The sequence below is a fragment of the Neophocaena asiaeorientalis genome, unplaced genomic scaffold (genome assembly GCF_003031525.2).
Source record: "Neophocaena asiaeorientalis asiaeorientalis breed wild unplaced genomic scaffold, Neophocaena_asiaeorientalis_V1.1 scaffold197, whole genome shotgun sequence".
Lineage (NCBI taxonomy): Eukaryota > Metazoa > Chordata > Mammalia > Artiodactyla > Phocoenidae > Neophocaena > Neophocaena asiaeorientalis.
Window position 1 is genome coordinate 5,873,139 of NW_020174703.1, and position 22,956 is coordinate 5,896,094.

The 22,956-nt window shown below is 37.8% G+C and overlaps 1 protein-coding gene across 1 annotated transcript in view; it reads left to right on the forward strand.

The window, feature by feature from the left end:
• Positions 1 to 22,530, forward strand: part of ADGRG7 (adhesion G protein-coupled receptor G7) — a 57,569-nt gene extending 35,039 nt beyond the window's left edge. Inside the window, 4 exon segments of the mRNA XM_024759242.1 lie at positions 598 to 710; positions 7,647 to 7,704; positions 22,278 to 22,369; positions 22,371 to 22,530. Of these exon segments, the coding sequence (XP_024615010.1) occupies positions 598 to 710; positions 7,647 to 7,704; positions 22,278 to 22,369; positions 22,371 to 22,530 (423 nt within the window).
• The last annotated feature ends 426 nt before the right edge of the window (positions 22,531 to 22,956 follow it).

Genomic DNA, 22,956 nt, shown 5'->3' on the forward strand with positions numbered 1-22,956 from the left:
TCCTATCCACCCAGTGACCGCCATTATTACCTCTCCAGATTTCTAAGAGTACGTACTCATGTGGAATATATTTTTCTATGACTACATACTAAAAAGCTGGGGTAGATATAGATATACTACATAAAAATTATACCCCATTTTCCGAAGAAAAATGAACAGGATCATTTGAATATCTTTCCATGTCCATAAAAATATTTCTGCAACTTTATTTTTAGTACATTAGCTTACATATGCAGATTTTCCCTTGGATTATAGTTACACATAAAAATAATTTAATGGGTAAATAAAGCAACTCTAGCCAATTTAGATCGAACACAAACAACTTTGATTTTAGACATTGAGGAATAGTATATATGTCTTCCCTAACTGAATTAGTTAGGTAAGTGTTCTTAAGCCTCTATTTCATGTAAACTGCTTAGAGATAAGGGGTTGATTTATTTCCTTTAAAAATATCACAGCTTTATATAAAAAAAGACATATCTGGCTATTTTGATCAATATATCTGATTGCTTTAATCAGTGTATCTCTTTATGATGTTGACTTTCATAGATATTTCAGAATGGTTATTTAAAAATAATGAGTCAACTTACTTTCCAGAGTTTCAAAAAGGAATATAAATATCCTGAATCACTAGATGTATTTTCCACATTTGGATGTGCACTGTCCATTGCTGCTCTGGCTCTCATAATTATATTACTGGTCAGCACCAGGTAACCTGAAGGGAAGCAGGTTCTTCTCATGAGAGAAATTGCTATCCTGATATCATTTCCTTTCAGCGTATTCCCATTAGAATACAGTCTCTTGGAACTGGAAAGAAAATCAGATTTAGTTCTACATACTCATTTTACAAGATACTCAGCCCTGGAGAGACTAAGACATACACACAAATAAATGTATACTTACAAACTGTGGTAAGTGCCTTGAAGGAAAATTACATACCATGTAATTACAAGTTTGTCACATAAAATTAATGTGGTCCCATAGTTCATCAATGCCACAGTTCCTTAGGGTTGAATAGAAGCATAACTGCCAATCTGCATTGGCAAAGAGAGAAATGTTGCTAATCAGCAAGTTTTTGAGGATAAAAGTAAATTTTAAACTGTATTAAGGTTTCAAATGGTAAAACTTCTAAAAAAGATTTTGAGAGAGGACCTTCAAGATGGCAGAGGAGTAAGAGGAACATCATACTGCCCTCTGTCGCTGCGGGCTTGCCCCACATTCTGTACTCCTCCCTCCTCCTGGCCTAAGTGAGCCACAGCCCCCTAATCAGCTGCTACTTTAACTCGGTCCTGTCTCAGCAAAGAACAGACACCCTCAGGTGACCTACATGCACAGGCAGGGCCAAATCCAAAGCTGAACCCCAGGAGCTGTACAAACAAAGAAGAGAAAGGGAAATCTCTCCCAGCAGCCTCAGGAACAGTGGATTAAATCTCCACAATCAACTTGATGTACCCTGCATCTGTGGAATACCTGAATAGACAACGAATCATCCCAAAATTGAGGCGGTGGACTTTGGGAGTAGCTGTAGACTTGGGGTTTGCTTTCTGCATCTAATTTGTTTCTGGTTTTATGTTTATCTTAGTTTAGTATTTAGAGCTTATTATCTTGGTAGATTTGTTTATTGATTTGGTTGCTCTCTTCCTTTATATATTTCCCCCTTTTTCTCTTTTTGTGTGTGTGTATGTGTATGCTTTTTTGTGTCATTTTGTCTGTGTAGCTTTGCTTTTATCATTTGTCCTAGGGTTCTGTCTGTCATTTTTAAAAATTATTATTATACTTTTTAGCACTTGTTATTATTGGTGGATTTGTTTATTGGTTTCATTGCCCTCTCTTTCTTTTTTAAATTACTTTTTTATTTTTAATATTTTTTTATATTTTATTTGAATAACTTTATTTTATTTATTTATATTTTTTCTTTTTATTTCTCCCTTTTCTTTTTTTTAAAATTTAGGATATAAAATTAACCACTTTAATTAATTTAGAAATTTATTTATTTTATTTATTTATTTTTGGCTGCTTTGGTTCCTCATTGCTGTGCACTTCTTTGGCTACTGTTCGGTGTGGTGCGCAGGCTTCTCATTGCGGTGGCTTCTATTGTTGAGGAGCGCGGGCTCTAGGCACATGGGCTCAGTAGCTGTGGCACGTGGGCTCAGTAGTTGTGGCTCATGGACTCAGTAGTTGTGGCTCATGAGCTCCGTAGTTGTAGCTTATGGGCTCAGTAGTTGTGGCTTGCGGGCTCTAGGGCACAGGCTCAGTAGTTGTGGCGCATGGGCTTAGTTGCTCTGCGGCATGTGGGATCTTCCAGGGCCAGTACTCGAACCTGTGTCTCCTGCATTGGCAGGTGGATTCTTAACCAGTGCGCCACCAGGGAAGCCCCTTATTTCTCCCTTTTCTTCTGAGCCATGTGGCTGACAGGGTCTTGGTGCTCCAGCCAGGTGTCAGGCCTGAGTATCTGAGGTGGGAGAGCTGGGTGCAGGACATTGGACCACCAGAGACCTCCAGGTCCCTCCTAATATCAAATGGCGAAAGCTCTCCCAGAGATCTCCATCTCAGTGCTAAGACCCAGTTGCACACAATGACCAGCAAGCTACAGTGCTTGACACCCCATACCAAACAGCAAGACAGGAACACAACCCCATCCAGCAGCAAAGAGGCTGCCTAAAATCATAATAAGATCACAGACACCCCACACAATGCCACTGGACGCGGTCCTGCCCAGCAGAAAGGCAAGATCTAGCCTCATCCACCAGAACACAGGCAGCGGTCCCCTCCACCAGGAAGCCTACAAAACCCACTGAACCAACCTCACCCACTGCGGGGGGAAAAGTGGGAACTATGAACATGCAGCCTGCGAAAAGGAGACCTCAAATGCAGTAAGTTAAGCAAAATGAGAAGGCAGAGAAATACACAACAGATGAAGGAGCAAGGTAAAAACCCACCACCCCTAACAAACGAAGAGGAAATAGGCAATCTACCTGAAAAAGAAGTCAGAGTAATGATAGTAAAGATCCAAAATCTTGGAAATAGAATGGAGGAAATACAAGAAACGTTTAACAAGGACCTAGAAGACCTAAGGAGCAAACAAACAATGATGAACAACACAATAAATGAAACTAAAAATTCTCTAGAAGGAATCAATAGCAGAATAACTGGGGCAGAAGAACGGATAAGTGGCGTGGAAGATAAAATAGTGGAAATTACTACCACAGAGCAGAATAAAGATAAAAGAATGAAAAGACTTAAGGACAGTCTCAGAGACCTCTGGGACAACATTAAATGTACCATCATTTGAATTATAGGGGTCCCAGAAGAAGAGAAAGAGAAAGGGACTGAGAAAACATTTGAAGAGATTATAGTTGAAAACTTCCCTAATATGGGAAAGGAAATAGTCAAGTCCAGGAAGCACAGAGAGTCCCATACAGTATAAATCCAATGAGAAACACGCCAAGACACACATTAATCAAACTATCAAAAACTAAATACAAAGAAAAAATATTAAAAGCAGCAAGGGAAAAGCACCAAATAACATACAAGGGAATCCCCATAAGGTTAATAGCTGATTTCTCAGCAGAAACTCTGCAAGCCAGAAGGGAGTGGCAGGACATATTTAAAGTGATGAAAGGGAAAAACCTACAACAAAGATTCCTCTACCCAGCAAAGATCTCACTCAGATTCAAAGGAGAAATTAAAACTTTTAGAGACAAGCAAAAGTTAAGAGAATTCAGCACCACAAAACCAGCTTTACAACAAATGCTAAAGGAACTTCTCTAAGCAGGAAACACAAGAGAAGGAAAAGACCTACAATAACAAACCCAAAACAATCAAGAAAATGGTAATAGGAACATACATATTGATAATTCCCTTAAATGTAAATAGATTAAATGCTCCAACTTTTCTGCTTACAGGTCTTTCATCTCCGTAGGTAGGTTTATTCCTAGATATTTTATTCTTTTTGTTGCAATGGTAAAGTATCCGTGGGGAGGAAGGCGATCTCCGCGTCTTACTCTTCCGTCATCTTCAAGGTCCCCCCCAACTTGGTCTGCACCATTTATTGAAGAGTCTGTCTTTTCTCCACTGTATATTCTTGCCTCCTTATTCTAAAATAAGGTGACCATATGTGCATGGGCTTATCTCTGGGCTTTCTATCCCATTCCATTGATCTATATTTCTGTTTTTGTGCCAGTACCATACTGTCTTCATTACTGTAGCTTAGTCTGAAGTCTGGGAGCCTGATTCCTCCAGCTCCATTTTTCTTTCTCACTATTGCTTTGGCTATTCGGGGTCTCTTTTGTTTCCATACAAATTGTGAAATTTTTTGTTCTAATTCTGTGAAAAATGCCATTGTCATTTGATAGGGATTGCATTGAATCTGTAGATTGCTTTGGGTAGTATAGTCATTTTCACAGTGTTGATTCTTCCAATGCAAGAATCTGGTATATCTCTCCATCCGTTCATAGCATCTTTAATTTCTTTCATCAGTGTCTTACAGTTTTCTGCATTCCGGTCTTTTGTCTCTTTAGGTAGGTTTATTCCTATGTATTCTATTCTTTTTTTGCAATGGTAAATGAGAGTTTCCTTAATTTCTCTTTCAGGTTTTTCATCATTAGTGTATAGCGATGCAAGAGATTTCTGTGCATTAATTTTGTATCCTGCTACTTTACCAAATTCATTGATCAGCTCTAGTTGTTTTCTGGTAGCATCCTTAGGATTCTCTATGTATAGTATCATGTCATCTGCAAACAGCGACAGCTTTACTTCTTCTTTTCCAATTTAGATTCCTTTTATTTTTATTTTTTTGTGATACACGGGCTTCTCACTGTTGTGGTCTCTCCCATTGCAGAGCACAGGCTCCAGACACGCAGGCTCAGCGGCCATGGCTCACGGGCCCAGCCGCTCCGCGGCATGTGGGATCTTCCCGGACCGGGGCACGAACCCATGTCCTCTGCATCGGCAGGCGGACTCCCAACCACTGTGCCAACAGGGAAGCCTTTGGATTCCTTTTATTTCTTTTTCTTCTCTGATTGCTGTGGCTAAAACTTCCAAAATTATGTTGAATTATAGTGGTGAGAGTAGACAACCTTGTGTTGTTCCTGATCTTAGGTGAAATGGTTTCAGTTTTTCACCATTGAGAACGGTGTTGGCTGTGGGTTTGTCATATATGGCCTTTATTATCTGGAGGTAAGTTCCCTCTATGCCTACTGTCTGGAGGGTTTTTATCATAAATGGGTGTTGAATTTTGCTGAAAGATATTTCTGCATGTATTGAGATGATCATATGGTTTTTCTCCTTCAATTTGTTGTTATGGTGTATCACATTGATTGATTTGCATATATTGAAGAATCTTCACATCTCTGGGATAAATCCCACTTGATCATGGTGTATGATCCTCTTAGTGTGCTGTTGGATTCTGTTTGCTAGTATTTTGTTGTGGATTTTTGCACCCATGTTCATCAATGATAATGGCTGGTAGTTTTCTACTTTTGTGGCATCTCTGTCTAGTTTTGGTATCAGGGTGATGGAGGCCTCATGGAAAGAGTTTGGGGGTGTTCCTACCTCTGCTATATTTTGATAGAGTTTGAGAAGTATAGGTGTTAGCTCTTCTCTAAATGTTTATAGAATTCGCCTGTGAAGCCATCTGGTCCTGGACTTTTGTTTGTTGGAAGATTTTTAATCACTCTCTCAATTTCAGTGCTTGTGATTAGTCTGTTTATATTTTCTATTTCTTCCTGGTTCAGTCTCGGAAGGTTTTGCTTTTCTAAGAATTTGTCTATTTTTTCCAGGTTGTCCATTTTATTAGCATATAGTTGCTTGTAGTAATCTCTCATGATCCTTTGTATTTCTGCAGTGTCAGTTTGTACTTCTCCTTTTTCATTTCTAATTCTGTGGATTTGAATCTTCTCCCTTTTTTTCTTGATGAGTCTGGCTAATGGTTTATCAATTTTGTTTATCTTCTCAAAGAACCAGCTTTTAGTTTTATTGATCTTTGCTATTGTTCCCTTCATTTCTTTTTCATTTATTTCTGATCTGATCTTTATGATTTCTTTCCTTCTGCTAACTAAGGATTTTTTTTGTTCTTCTTTCTCTAATTGCTTTTGGTGTAAGGTTAGGTTTTTTATTTGAGATGTTTCTTGTCTCTTGAGGTAGCATGGTAGTGCTATAAACTTGCCTCTGAGAACTGCTTTTGCTGCATCCCATAGGCTTTGGGTCATTGTGTTTTCATTGTCATTTTTTTCTAGGTATTTTTTGATTTCCTCTTTGTTTTCTTCAGTGATCTCTTGGTTATTTAGTAGTGTATTGTTTAGCCTCCATGTGTTTGTAGTTTTTACAGATTTTTTACTGTAATTGATATCTAGTTTCATAGCATTATGGTTGGAAATGATACTTGATACAATTTCAGTTTTCTTTAATTTACCTAGGCTTGATTTGTGACCCAAGTTATGATTTATCCTGGAGAATGTTCCATGAGCACTTGAGAAGGAAGTGTATTCTGTTGTTTTTGGATGGAATGTCCTATAATTATCAATTCAGTCCATATTGTTTAATGTATCATTTAAAGCTTGTGTTTCCTTATTTATTTTCATTTTGGATGATCTGTCCATTGGTGAAAGTGGACAGATTAAAGTCCCCTACTATGTTAAAGTCCCCTACTATGATTGTATTACTGTCGATTTCCCCTTTTATGGCTGTTAGCATTTGCCTTATGTATTGAGGTGCTCCTATGTTGGGTGCATAAATATTTACAAGTGTTATATTTTCTTCTTGGATTCATACCTTGATCCTTATGTAGTGTCATTCTTTGTTTCTTGTAATAGTCTTTATTTTAAAGTCTATTTTTTCTGAAATGAGAATTGCTACTCCAGCTTTCTTTTGATTTCCATTTGCATGGAATACTTTCTTCCATCCCCTCACTTTCAGTTTGTATGTGTCCCTTGGTCTGAAGTGTGTCTCTTGTAGACAGCATATATATCGGTCTTCTGTTTGTATCCATTTAGCCAGTCTTTTTCTTTTGGTTGGAGCATTTAACCATTTACATTTAAGGTAGTTATCGATATGTATGTTCCTCTTATCATTTTCTTAATTGTTTTGGGCTTTTTATTGTAGAGCTTTTCCTTCTCTTGTGTTTCCTACCTAGAGAAGTTCCTTTAGCATTCATTGTAAAGCTGGCTTCATGGTGCTGAATTCTCTTAGCTTTTGCTCATCTGTAAAGGTTTTAATTTCTCCATCTTATCTGAATGAGATCCTTGCTGGGTAGAGTAATCTTGATTGTAGGTTTTTCCCTTTCATCACTTTAAATATGTCCTGCCACTCCCTTCTAGCTTGCAGAGTTTCTGCTGAAAGATAAGCTGTTGACCTTATGGGGATTCCCTTATATGTTATTTGTTGTTTTCCCCTTGCTGCCTTTAACATTTTACTTTGTCTTTAATTTTTGATAGTTTGATTAATATGTGTCTTGACATGTTTCTCCTTGGATTTATCCTGTATGGGACCCTTTGTGCTTCCTGGACTTGATTGACTATTTCCTTTCCCATATTAGGGAATTTTTCAAGTATAATCTCTTCAAATATTTTATCAGTCCCTCTCTTTGTCTCTTCTTCTTCTAGGACCCCTGTAATTCGAATGTTGGTGCATTTAATATTGTCCCAGAGATCTCTGAGACTGTCCTCTATTCTTTTCATTCTTTTGTCTTTATTCTGCTGTGCAGTAGTTATTTCCACTGTTTTATCTTCCAGGTCACTTATCCGTTCTTCTGCCTCAGTTAATCTGCTATTGATTCCTTCTAGAGAATTTTTAATTTCATTTATTGTGTTGTTCAGCATTGTTTGTTTGCTCTTTAGTTCTTCTAGTTCCTTGTTAAACGTTTCTTGTATTTTCTCCATTCTGTTTCCAAGATTTTGGATCATCTTTACTATCATTACTCTGATACTTTTTCAGGTAGACTGCCTATTTCCTCTTCATTTGTTTGGTCTGGTGGATTTTTACCTTGCTCCTTTATTTGCTGTGTGTTTCTCTGTCTTCTCATTTTGCTTAACTTACTATGGGGTCTCCTTTTTGCAGCCTGCACGTTCATAGTTCCCGTTGTTTTTGGTGTCTTGCCCCAGTGGTGAAGTTTGGTTCAGTCGGTTGTGTAGGCTTCCTGTTCGAGGGGACTGGTGCCTGTGTTCTGGTGTATGAGGCTGGATCTTGTTTTTCTGGTGGGCAGGACCATGTCCAGTGTTGTGTTTTGGCGTGTCTGTGACATTATTATGATTTTAGGCAGCTTCTCTGTTAATGGGTGGGGTTGTGTTTGTGTCCTGCTATTTGTTTGTCCTAGGGTCTCCAGCACTGTATCTTGCTGGTCATTTAGTGGAGCTGAGTCTTAACGTTGAGATGGAGATGTCTGGGAGAGCTTTCACCATTTGATATTACCTGGAGCCAGGAGGTCTCTTGTAGACCAATGTTCTGAACTCAGCTTTCCTACCTCAGGAGTACAGGCCTGACACCTGGCTAGAGCACCCAGACTCTACCAGTCACATGGCTCAGAAGAAAAGGGAGAAAAGAAGTAAAGAAATGAAAAATAAATATAATAAAAGTTTTTAAAATAAAAAATTATTAAAAATAAATCAAAAAGTAATAAAAAAAGAAAGAAAGAAGAGAGCAAACAAACCATAAAACAAATCCACCAATGATAACAAGCACTAAAAACTATACTAAAAACAAAGAAACAAACAAAAAACCTGGACAGATAGAACGCTAGGACAAATGGTAAAAGTAAAACTATACAGACAAACTCACACAAAGAAGCATACACATACGCACTCACAAAAAGAGAAAAAGCAAAAAAATCTATATATAAAAGGAAAAAAAGGAAGAGAGCAACGAAATCAATAAACAAATCTACCAATGATAATAAACTCTAAATACTTAACTAACATAAACTTAAAACTAGATACAAATTAGATGCAGACAGCAAATCCCAAGTCTAGAGTTGCCCACAAGGTCCACTGCCTCAATTTTGGGGTGATTCAATGTCTATTCAGGTATTCCAGAGATGCAGGGTACATCAGGTTGATTGTGGAGATTTAATCCGCAGCTCCTGAGACTGCATGGAGAGATTTCCCTTTCTCTTCTTTGTTCGCACAGCTCCTGGGGTTCAGCTTTGTATTTGGCCTTGCCTGTGTGTGTAGTTTACCTGAGGGTGTCTGTTCTTTGCTGAGACAGGATGTGGTTAAAGTAGCAGCTGATTAGGTGGCTCTGGCTCATTCAGGCTGGGGGTAGGGAGGGGTGTGGAATGTGGGGCAAGCTTGTGGCGGCAGAGGCCGGCATGACATTGCAAAAGCCTGAGGCGCACCATGTGTTCTCCCCGGGAAGTTGTCCCTGGATCACGGGACCCTGGCAGTTGTGGGCTGCACAGGCTCCTGGGAGGGCAGGTGTGGATAGTGACCTGTGCTTACACACAGGCTTCTTGGTGGCTGCAGCAGGAGGCTTAGGGTTTCATGCCTGTCTCTGGGGTCCGTGCTGTTAGCTGGGGCTTGCGCCCATCTCTGGAGCTCATTTAAGCGGTGCTCTGAATCCCCTGTCCTTGCGCCCCCTAAAACAATGGTCTCTCTCCTCTTAGGGATTTTCAGACTTTTTCCCGGACTCCCTCCTGGCTAGCTGTGGCTCACTAGCCCCCTTCAGGCTGTGTTCATGCAGCCAACCCCAGTCCTCTCCCTGGGATCTGACCTCTGAAGCCCGAGCCTCAGCTCCCAGCCCCCACCCACCCCAGCGTGTGATCAGACAAGCCTCTCAGGCTGGTGAGTGCTGGTCAGCATCAATCTTCTGTGCGGGAATCCATCCACTTTGCCCTCTGCACCCCTGTTGCTGTGCTCTCCTCCGTGGCTCTGAAGCTTCCCCCATTCCCACCCACTGTCTCTGCCCGCAAAGGGGCTTCCTAGTGTGTGGAAACTTTTCCTCCTTCACAGCTCTCTCCCAGAGGTGCAGGTCCCATCCTTATTCTTTTGTCTTGCTTTTTCTTTTTTCTTTTGCCCTACCCAGGTATGTGGAGAGTTTCTTGCTTTTGGAGGAAGTCTGAGGTCTTCTGCCAGCATTCAGTAGGTGTTCTGTAGGAGTTGTTCCACGTGTAGATGTATTTGTGGGGAGGAAGGTGATCTCCATGTCTTACTCCTCCACCATCTTGAAGGTCTCCTGCAACTGATTTCTGTATGTTATTTTTTTATCCTGCAACTTTACTAAATTTATTTGTTAGTTCTGGTTTTCTGGTGGAGTCTTTTGGGTTTTCTGTATTTAAGATAATTTCGTCTGCCAGCAGAGACAGTATTATTTTTTCCTTTCCAACTTGGATGCCTGTTATTCCTTTTTCCTGGCTATTGTTCTGACTAGGACTTCCAGTAGTATGTTGAATGGATGTGGCAAGAGTGGGCATCCTTGTCTTATTCCTGTCTTAGAGTAAAGGCTTTTAATTTTCACCATTGAGTGTGATGTTAGCTGTGGGCTTGTCAGATGTGGCCTTTATTATGTTGATGAACAATCTTTCTATACCTTATTCTTTGAGAGTTTTTCTCATGAAAGCATGTTGAATTTTGTTAAATACTTTTTCTGCATCTATTGAAATGATCCCGATTTTTGTCCTTTATTCTATTCATGTGGTATATCACATTTATTGATTTGCATATGTTGAACCATTCTTGCTTCCAGGGTTGAGTCCCATTTGATCATGGTGTATGATCCTTTTAATGTATTTTTGAATTTAGTTTGCTAATATTTTGTTGAGGATTTTGCATCTATGGTCATCAGGAATATGGCTTGTAATTTTCTTTTCTTGTAGTGTCCTTATCTGGCTTCAGTATTAGGGTGATGCTGGCCCTGTAAAGAGTTTGCAAGTGTTCCTTCATCTTCACTTTTTTTGGGGAGAGTTTGAGAAGGTTTGGTATTCATTCTTTAAATGTTTGGTATAGCTCACCTGTGAAGCCATCTTGTCCTGGGCTTTTATGTGTTGTGAGATTTTAAATTCCTGATTCAATCTCCTTGTTCATTATTGCTCCATTTAGATTTTCTATTACATCTTGATTCAGTCTTGGTAAGTTGTGCCTGAATTTTTTTCTTTTAATTCTTTTAAATTTAATGAGACTGATTTTATGGACTAATAAGCATTTGGTCTATCTTGGTGAACAAAACATTTAACTTGGAAAAGAATGCTATTCTGTAGTTGTCGGGTATAGTGTACTAAAAATGTCAATAGATGATTGTTAGTACTGTACAGATTTTCTTACCAACATTTTTGGTTCTCTCAACTGCTGAAAAAGGAATGCTAAAATCTCCAACTGTGATTGTGAATTTGTTTATTCTCTCCTTAATTCTGTCAATTTTTGCATCACATGTGTTGAGGTTCTGCTATTAGATGCATAGACATTTATGATTATTATGTTTTTTTTTAAGATGTTGGGGGTAGGAGTTTATTAATTAATTAATTTATTTTTGGCTGTGTTAGGTCTTCGTTTCTGTGCAAGGGCTTTCTCTAGTTGTGGCAAGTGGGGGCCACTCTTCATCACAGTGCGCGGGCCTCTCACTCTCGTGGCCTCTTTTTTTGCGGAGCACAGGCTCCAGATGTGCAGGCTCAGTAGTTGTGGCTCATGGGCCTAGTTGCTCCACGGCATGTGGGATCCTCCCAGACTAGGGCTCGAACCCGTGTCCCCTGCATTAGCAGGCAGATTCTCAACCACTGCGCCACCAGGTAAGCCCTATGATTATTATGACTTTGAATGAACTGACCCTTTATCATTTGGAAATGTCCCTCCTTAACTCTGATAATGCTCTTTGTCATGAAGTCTACTTTATCTGATATACGGCGTTCTTATGCATATTGATTACATGATACATATTTTTTCATCCATCCACTTTCAACCTATCTGTGCCTTTATATTTAAAGTATGTATCTTACAGACAGCAAGTAGATGGGTCTTTTATCAATTCTGGCAATCTCTATCTTTTGAGTGTTTAGTCTGTTTGAGCTAATGTAATTATTAATGTGCGTGAATTTATGTCTAACATTTTACTATTTGCTTTCTGTTGCCACTCTATTTTTTATTCCTTTGTTCCTCTTTTCCTGCCTACTTTTGGGTAAATTTAGTAGTACTAGGATTCCATTTTAATTTATATGTTGGTTATTAAGCAATATCCCAGCATATATTTTGTTGATTTAGGGATACATTATACATCCTTAACTTTCCATACTCAACAGAGTTAATATTTTACCACTTCCACTAAAATTTAAGACTCTTATAACAGTATAAACTTACGTGTTATTCTTCCTTCCTTTATGTTATAGTTATCTGATGTACTACATGTGCATACATTATAAACCCCACAATGGAGTGTTATTGGTTTTGCTTGTTCTTAATCCCTTCTTGAAGATCTGAATTTCCATGTGATTTTGTTTCCCATCAGGCTGAAAACTTTCCTTTAGAATTTCTTAGTATATATCTTCTGGTGAAAAATTCTTTCAGTTTTCTTTTACCTAAAAATGTCTTTATTTAGCTTTCATTGTTGAGAGACATTTTCACTGGATATAGAATTATGACTTGACAGAGGTTTTTTTCCTTTTAGCACTATGAAGAAGTAATTTCACAAACTGGCTCCAGTTTCTAATGAGACATCTTCAATGTTTTGCATTATTTTTCCTCCTGTTATATAATGTGTTACTTTCCTCTGGTTATTTTCAGGGTTTTCCCTTTATTTTTGACTTTTATCATTTTGACTATAATGCGCCCAGATATTATCTTATTTTACTTTTTGCACTTATTCTGCTTGAGATTGCTGAGCTTCTTGAATCTATTAATTTATGTGTTTCATCAAATTTGAGAAATTTTCAGTCATTATTTTTCAAGTAGTTTTTGTGTCCCATTCTCTCTCTTCTCTCTTTCTGGGACTCTTAAGTACATGTTAGTTAATTTAATATTGTTCTGCAGGTTCCTGAGCTCTGATCATTCTTTCTCCTTCCTGTTCATCAGACTGGATCATCCTGTTGATCTGTCTCCAGGGACACTGATTTTTTTCTTTAGTCATCTTCGGTTTGCTATTGAGCCTATCCAGTGATTTTTATTTCAGATATTGTACTTTTTTGGTTTACAAATTTTTGTTTTGTTATATTTTACTGTAGTACATTTTGCTTACATTTCCTTATTTTTGGCTCATTATGAGTACATTTTCTTTTGTACTCTATGAATACATCTGTAAGCATGTTGTAATAGTACTTTAAATTTCTTGTTTGCTAAATTTAACATCTGGGTCATTTTGGACATTCTCCACTGATTGCTTTTTTTCTATAGTATGGGCCATGTTTTTCTGTTTTTTCATATGTTTGGTAATTTCAATTATTTCCAGAGCATTATAGATCCTACACCGTGGCAACTCTGCATTCTGCTATATTGCTACCAAGAGTGGAGTTGCCATATGATTAACTTAGCTGGACTAAAATTGAAAACTATCTCTCCCTAGGGTGGGCAGCTGAAATCTCTGTTTAGTGTTTTTAGCCTTACCTGTGCTTCTTGGAGTCCATCCCAACCATTTGTAATTCAGAGGTTAATCAGCCATTTGGGCAGAGTTTATAAACAGACTCTGGAGCTCCCCCTCTCTGTCTTCTCCTGGATGTTCATATCCATATTGTTACTTACTTTCCAGCTGCTGTGGTTGCCCTAAACCCTGTCTTCTGTTTTTTCAACCTAATAAGACTGCCTGTTTCAACTCCAGGTTTACTCATCCTGCATGGGCTGATTATGGTGTGACTTCAGGCTAAAAGATATTAAACACAAAACAAAATATGGAAACCTACCCAGTGGAACTCCCTTTTTCCTAAGTGTAGATTCCTCTTCCAGTTTCTGACTGCTTTTGCTTGCCCTCCAATGTCTTCATATAGGTTTTAAAAAATATTTTGTCCAGAGTTTATAGTTTTAATATGCAAGAGGGTTGATTTGATAGGAGCAGAACCATATAAAGTTGTTTTTGTGACATAAGTCATACATAGGACTGAAGATAATTTTATTCCTTGAGACTTATCTCAAGAATATATTTAATAATAAATCTTTAAAAAAATTCCATTCATACTTTGTTTAAAAAATCTGAATTGAAGATTTATATTCTTTTTTTCCTTGGAAACCATTCTGTTAACATCTTGGGAGTATCTACTGTGAGAGAAGCTCAACATTTAGGCTAAGGATTATGGTCACCTTCTGATTTTCATCATGGCAAAAATAATCATATAGATGAACCAAAATGGTAGATGAAGATAAAAATTCTGTTTGACCTCACAAGATTTTTGTTTTTATTCTTTTGTATTTGTGTATTATACGTGGGGAATGTCAAAAGTTGAAGATAAAACAAGGAGGCATTATTGAAAGATTTAACCTTGAAATCAGGAATTTCTGTCTGTGCTTCTTATTCTATCCGTCTACCCATAGTGAACATTGCCTTTTACTCTGATGAAAAATATTACAAGGACTTTTCCCTCTGTATACAGGGTTCCATTTTTTTCTGAGTTGGCAGAGTGAATTATACTTCAATATAATAAAAGTACCCTTCTTTTTAAATTTATTTTTTTTAATTCAGGTATAGTTGATTTACAGTATTGTGTAAGTTTCAGGTATATGATATAGTTATTCACAATTTTTAAAGATTATAGTTCTTATAAAATATTCCCTGTGTTGTACAATATATTCTTGTAGCTTATTTATTTTATACATAGTAGCTTGTACCTCTTAATCCCCTACCTTTATTTTGCCCCTCCCCTCTTCCCTCTCCTCACTGGTATCCACTAGTTTGTTCTCTGTATCTGTGAGTCTGTTTCTTTTTTGCCACATTCACTAGTTTGTTTTATTTTTTAGATTCTACACATAAGTGATATTATACAGTGTTTGTCTTTCTCAGTCTGACTTATTTCACTAAGCATAATACCCTCCAAGTCTATCCATGTTGTTGCAAATGGCAAAATTTCATTCTTCTCATGGCTGAGTAGTATTCCATTTTACATACATACCACATCTTCATGTTTTTTTCTTTTAGAGTTTGGGAGATATCCTTTGATTTTTCACCCATTCATCTGTTGATGGACACTTAGTTCCTTCCATATCTTAGCTATTGTAAATAACATTGTTATGAACATTGGGGTGCACGTATGTTTTTGAATGAATGTTTTTCTTTTCTTTGGTTGTATGCCCACAAGTGGAATTCCTAGATCATATGGTAGTTCTATATTTAATTTTTTTGAGGAAGCTCCATACTGTGTTCCACAGTGTCTGCACCAATTTACATTCCTAACGACAGTGGAAAGTACCCTTCTTCTAAACTAGGCACCCTGCTCCAGGATCTTTTGTGTGAACAAATGTGATCACTGGACCACCTACATGAGGCAAGAAAAGACACTCCTTAGTGAGAGCTTGCTTCTTAAGCTCTAGACCTCTAACCCTGAAAGCAAAGGGATAATTCTTAAAATTCTACACAGATTGTTATTAGTATAAAAATTTTCTAATTTAATATTTACTGAGATTATCTTCTGACAGTATTTTTTTTTTTTTTTTTACGGTACGCGGGCCTCTCACTGTTGTGGCCTCTCCCGTTGCAGAGCACAGGCTCCAGACGCGCAGGCTCAGCGGCCATGGCTCACGGGCCCAGCCGCTCCGCAGCATGTGGGATCTTCCCAGACCGGGGCACGAACCCGTGTCCCCTGCATCGGCAGGCGGACTCTCAACCACTGCGCCACCAGGGAAGCCCCTGACAGTATTTTTATATGATGTCACATATGTACTTTTTCAAGGGGTTATAGCTTTCAAGTTATCTTTTGTAAAATCTTATTTACCTTTAACTTGTTCATCAAAGCCAGAGAAAAGCATGTAAAATTCCCTTTTACACTTTTCTACCAGTTTTTCTTCAATTTAGCTGTTTGTCTTTATACAAATTAATGCTGTATTATCATGTTTCTAAAAATTCATGGATGTTGTATATTTCTGGTGCATGATAACTTTCATCAATATAACAAGTCACTCTCAGTCCTATTTTATCTTGAAATCTAATTTTCCATATATTAATGTAGCAACTTCTAATTTGTTTTTATGCGATCTTATCTATGTTAGTTCTTTTGTCATTAACCTTTCTATGTCACTTTGTTTTTGACTTACCTTTTTTTAGATCCCATATATTTAGATTGTATTATTGTTTTATAGATTTTATTTATTTATTTATTTGTCTCTGCGTTGGGCCTTTGTTGCTGCACACGGGCTTTCTCTAGTTGTGGCGAGCGGGGATTACTCTTCATTGCGGTGTGTGGGCTTCTCATTGTGGTGGCTTCTCTTGTTGCAGAGCACGGGCTCTAGGTGCACAGGCTTCAGTAGCTGTGGCACATGGGCTCAGTAGTTGTGGCTCCTGGGCTCTAGAGCTGAGACTCAGTAGTTTTGGTGCACGGGCTTAGTTGCTTCACGGCACGTGGGATCTTCCCGGACCAGGGCTTGAACCTGTGTCCCCTGCATTGGCAGGTGGATTCTTAACCACTTAGCCACCAGGGGAGTCCCCAGATTGTGTTTTTAAAATCATTTTCTTATTGCTTTTCTATTTTATTTAAAAAGTTAAACTTTTATCTATATAGCTAAATATTGGTTATCAAAACTGGTATGTTTGATCTTATTCTGTTATCTTATTTTCTTTTTTTACATGTAACCATGATTTCTTCCCTTTTTTTATATGTTGTGCCATATAAATTATATTTTCTTTTATTTAACCTTCTCCAATTAGAACATTTTCATCCCATTAATTATTATTTTTGTTTATTAAACATTAATACAATTTATAAGATACATTTTTCAACTTCCAAAGTAAAACAATATGTATTGATTCCTCCCCCTTTTTTTAAAATTGGAGTATAGTTGAGTTACAACATTGTGTTCGTTTCAGGTGTACAGCAAAGTGAATCAGTTATACATATATTCATTCTTTTTTAGATTCTTTACATATAGGTTATTACAGAATATTGAGTAGAGTTCCCTGTGCTATACAGTAGGTCCTTATTAGTTATCTATTTTATATATAGGATTCCTCCCTTTTAAAGATAGTAAAATGAACACAGTTTAGCTGCTTCTTGTCTCCTGGTTTTATTGGTAAAATTTATCATACAATTATTGTTGTTAAATTGTACTGTCTACATTTTCTTTCAAGAAATATTTATAATAGTTGGATTTTGTTTGATAATTGTACTAACTGCATTTTCTTTTTTTTTTTTTTTTTTTTTTGGTACACGGGCCTCTCACTGTTTGGCACGCGCAGGCTCAGCAGCCATGGCTCACGGGCCCAGCCACTCCGCGGCATGTGGGATCTTCCCAGACCGGGGCACGAACCCTTGTCCCCTGCATCGGCAGGCAGACTCTCAACCACTGCGCCACCAGGGAAGCCCCTAACTGCATTTTCTTATACTTAAATAGTTTCAATGCCTTTTGCCAGTCTTCTTTATTAGATTGTTATGTTATTTTGACTTATTCATTTTAATGAATTTCTCATTAATAATAGCATATTTTGGAGTAATTGTTTAAAAGATAGTTAGTAAATATTAATGAGGACTTTCCTAGCTGATAATTTTTCTTTAGGTAACATGGCACATGAACCTCAGATTAGCTTGGCATTTAATTCTTGGCAATAATCTTTTTTTCATTGAAATTCTATAAACTTAATGAGATTTTATGTTGTGGATAAAAGGCTGAGAAAGGTCAGAATTTTTTTTTGGTTCTTCCCACTCTTATATCACCCGTAAGAATATTTTTTGAAATAATTTTGAACTCATAAGAAGTTATAAAAATAGTACAGAGGGCTTCCCTGGTGGCGCAGTGGTTGAGAGTCCGCCTGCCGATGCAGGGGACACGGGTTCGTGCCCGGCCCGGGAAGATCCCACATGCCGTGGAGCGGCTGGGCCCGTGAGCCATGGCCGCTGAGCCTGCGCGTCCGGAGCCTGTTGCTCCGCAACGGGAGAGGCCACAACAGTGAGAGGCCCGCGTACCGTAAAAAAGAAAAAAGAAAAAAAAAAAGTACAGAGAGTTCCTATGTAGACTTCACCCAGCTCTTCCAGTGATAACACCTTATATAACTATAATAGATCTATTAAAAAATTATAACAGCAAAAAAAGTAAATAAATAAAAATAAAAGAAAGACATTTTCCTACAAAAATAAATAAACAAAACCCAGGAAAGTGACATTGGTACAATCCACATAGATTATTCACTTATAGGCTTTAATCCCTGAAAATGAAGGTATTTGTTTATTTACTTATTGGGCTTACTATGTGGAATGTGAGATTTTGTTCCCAGACCAGGGATCGAACCCTCACCCCCTGCACTGGAACCACAGTCTTAACCACTGGACTGCCAGGGAAGTCCCTAAAATGATGGGTTTTAATTCTAGATTTATTAATTCAACTATGAATTAAATAAATAAATTTGTTATCAAATACAGTAGCATTATTGTAGTTTTGTAAGTTCAAAACTAAAAATGATGGGTTTTAATTCTAGATTTATTAATTCAACTATGAATTAAATAAATAAATTTGTTATCAAATACAGTAGCATTATTGTAGTTTTGTAAGTTCAAAACTAAAAATGATGGGTTTTAATTCTAGATTTATTAATTCAACTATGAATTAAATAAATAAATTTGTTATCAAATACAGTAGCATTATTGTAGTTTTGTAAGTTCACTTGTCCCTTTTTTCCTTGTACTCAAAAATTAACTTTTTATGGGTACAAGTCTCATCTCCTCAACTAGATTATCAGTTCTCTAGTGTAAGAAGCATACTTGTGTGTATCTTTCACAGTAGATAACATCTAGTTTGATACTGGGATGGGCTATACTTCTCTAATATTTTGTGAAAAAAACTATAGCATTTGATGATTGTCTCAGTGTTGGTTGTTTCTGGCTCTGGTCAAGTATCATTGAGGAGGGAAGTCTGATACAAAATGGAAATCATTGGGGAGGGCATTAAGTCATTTTGGCTTGACCACAATGATGGAGAGCCTGTAGAGTGCAGTGTGGGGAGCTGCTTGACTATCTGAATTGCTACCACCAGGTTTAATGTGTGTAGGATCTCACCCTCTATCTCAGGCAGCCCTCTCCAGTGCTTTTTGAGAATAACTCCGTTAAACAATAGATGTGTGCCTGCCACCAAATTTGAATGGCTATAAGGCAGACCTTTACTGTTTGCAACACCCAATGGAAACTCCCCAGAAGGGCAATAAGTAGTGTAAGCTTAGTCTGGGATTGCCAGCTGAGTCATGGATTTGTCACCTAGAATGACCAGTAATTTAGAAAAGTATCTAAAAGAAGGTCTAGGCAAGGACATTCTCTCCTGCATGCACAGCAGAGGCATATTACAAAATAGAGGCTTGTTACAAAATGTTAATACTTTGTGGCAAAATTGAAGGTGGCCATGTGGCAGGAGTGCTGGACTAAAAGGCAGGAGATTTAAGCTGTCTTCCAGCTCTACAATTAATTATTCATATGATTTTAGGAAAGTCACACATCCTTTCTGAGTGAGGCGTGTAAAATATAAAATGAAGGGGGGCTGTTAACATTAACACAGTGCTTTACAAAGTGAGCTTGAATATTGCCTACATCAGAATTTACATAATGTGTTAAAATGCTGATTCCTGGGCCTCGCCCCTTACCAACTCAGTCAGAACCTGAGGGCTAAGAGCTAGGAATCTTCAGGTGATTGTTATGTATACTAAAGAATAGGAACAACTAGCTTAGTTCACCTGGAAGGCTCCTTCGAGATTTAGAATAATCTATAATTCTAATAAACATTTACTAAGTGCTACAGGTACTACTTAAGAGGTATAGTTTGATCTTTGTGCTAGTGAGAATTAGTTTGACCCATAGGTTTTGTCTTTACAGATAACATCTTTGGGATTTTAGGGAGCACAGAAGTATTGGGAGTCCATTCAGACAGAGTCCCTCAGGATGGTAGCTTTATGGATTCTCCATGGTCTAGGTTTTTCCCTAATTATTGTACAACCCGAAATTCTATCCAGTCTTATCTTTACCTTAGAGTTTAAAGTTTGGAAAATCCAGGTGAAATAGTAAACTCCACAAAGAGACTCCTTCTCTAGGGACCAGATTTTTCATGTCTCCAAAACAAATTTCTCTCCCTTGAACAATCAGGATGGCCAGTAGCCACTTTTGTCCTCCTGAATCCCATGTCCCACTGAAAACTTCCTTATGTCGTCAAGGCCTTCTTCAGGAGAGTAGATACCCCAATCAAGTTAATCTTCCTGCTTTTGGCCAAAGAACTAGTCTATCCCTTGCCAATATGTATTGATTTTATTAGTCAAACTCGCAGAGTTATCGAACCATAGAACCAGAAGTCTGTAACGGTATTCATAGGATATGATTCTAGAAATAATCCTTTTAAGGCTTGGAGCCTAATAGATGCCAATCTGGGAGACATCCATGGATTTTTTTTTAAAATAACTTTTTCATTTTGAAATAGCCTTACACAAGAAGTTGCAAAGATAGTACAGAGTTCCCATGTACTCGTTGACCAGCTTTTCCCAATAAGATTTGTATAACAGTGTCAAAATCAAGAAATGAAGATTGGCACAATATTCTCAACTCAACAGCAGATATTATTTAATCTGTTTTTCCACAAAGGATATTAATGAGGAATTATCAGGGTTTTTAAGATGCTGTAATACACTTTACATGATCTTTCTATTACAGTTACAAGCAAGAGACAGAGTAATGTATTGGATAGAGGAGTTTTGGAGCCAAACATACATTTTAATTCCAGACTCTGATTACTGGTTGGATAATTTTAGGCAACTTACTTAATTTATCTGAGCTATAGTTTCCTTATCTGTAACATGGGGTAATGAAGCTTATTTTATAGGGTTGAAGTTAGGACTAAATGAGAAGGATTAAATGATGAATATTGAAGGAAAAGCAAGTGTCTGGCATTAATAGGACTGCAATAAGTGGTTCTATACATTTAAAAAATGTATAGAAAATAGTGTTCAGTCTTTTGTGGGTTAATTACTTGTGCATATCTGGTCTTCGTATGTAACGTACAGAAAAGCAATGAGTAGAAGTGCTTAAAATTTGTTTTGTCCTTAAATATACCAAACTTCTAGTTATTTTACCAAAACTCCAAAAATGTAGAATCATAGAATGTTAGAACTGTAAGAAGAATTAGGTAACCCATAGTCAATCTGCCCCATTAGGAAATCGAAGATCATAGACACCAGAAAAAGAGCAAAGTTACTGTGGTATACTAAAAAATTAATATTTGGTCTTTGTCCTCAGTTCCTGGCACACAGTTCCTTTAATCCTTGGACTCCCTGGAGTGATGAGTGTTTTTTGCATGCTAATAAGATGACCAGTCGCTGAGGCCCCCAGATTGTTTCAGTATGGAGGCTGGTCGGTCACCAGAAAGACCAAGGCTTGATTAGAAGCTTGGAACTTCTAGCCCACTCCACAGTCTCCAGGAATGGGAGAGGGGTTGGATATTGAGTCCTTTACCAACAGCTAATGATTTAATCAATCACAACTATGTAATGAAACCTTTATAAAAACCCCTAAAAGAAGGGGTTTGGAGAGCTTGCATGTTGGTGAACAGATTAAAGTGCTGGGAGGGTAACACACTCAGAGAGGGCATGGAAGCTCCATGCTCTTGCACTGTAATCTCTTCTGTTTGGCTGTTCCTGAGTTGTACCCTTTATAATAAACAAGTAATAGTAAGTAAAACTCTTTCCTGAGTGAGTTCTGTGAGTCTTTTCAGCAAATTATCAAACCTGAAGTGGGGAGGCAATAGGCACGTTGGACAGAAGTGTGGATAGCCCGGGGACCTAATACTCCTAATACTTGTTACTGGCACCACTAGTGAGGGCAGTCTTGTGGGACTGAGCTCTTCACCTGTAGGGTCTGATACGAACTCTGAGTAGTTAGTGTCAGAATTGAATTAAATTGTAGGACACCCAGTTGGTGTCAGAATTGGTTGGTGTCAGGAGGAAAATAAGCCTCCCAGTTGCACAGCCAACATGTGGCAAATGGGGACCTGAATTCAGGTCTCTTAACTCTACTACTTACGTATAGCACTTCAGATATGAGAAGAATATTGCCCTAACCCTCTTAGACAAAAAATCACACTGCAGCTGCTGACTGGTAAATTCAGATTCCTGTACATGAAGAAGGGTGGGTGGCAGGGTGAAATACAATTTCTTCCCTTATTCTGTATCTCAAGACTTATCTAATATTAAACTTTTATTCTGTCTGCCAGGGATTGCAAATTTTTATCCTCCACACTGTCAGAACAAAAATCTTCCAGAGTAAAGCTTCCGAAGTGTTGAAGTCATTGTCGTTAACTACTGGGAGTGCTGCCATCAGTGACCCCACTGAGACTGTGTGTGAGGATGTATAACACGCTCAAGTCATTACCAGCCCTAAATGAACACTTTTGGCTGCTGGAGCCATCTATACTTACCAAGGAAATGGCATCGTCTGAAAGTGACCAAGAAAACCCAAGCATCTAGACAGGAAAACTGTTACCTTTTGTGGTCCTCTTTTTATTCAACTCATGTGCTTCACTTTTTCTGTTTCCTTCCTTTATTACCCAGTCTTCTCAAAGTCTCCCTCAGTATATTTTGCTTAAGGTTAAGAATCAGGTAAAACCTGTTGTTTATTATCATCAGGGATAAGGAATTTGGTAGTTTTTCTGTTATTCAATAGATTCTTACTCCAATGAAGTGAAGAATGCCACTCAGCTTTCAAGATAATCATTGCTCCGTACGTCATAAAGTCTATGTGACAAAGTTTGATAAAAATATAGAACCTAAAAAATTCTTTTACTGTTTACTAAAAAGGACATGAGGAGAAAAATTTACCCTCCAGAACAAAATGACTCTTGGTGAACACTGAAGGGAGTAGCTTGTATGTATCATACTTTTTTTTTTTTTTTG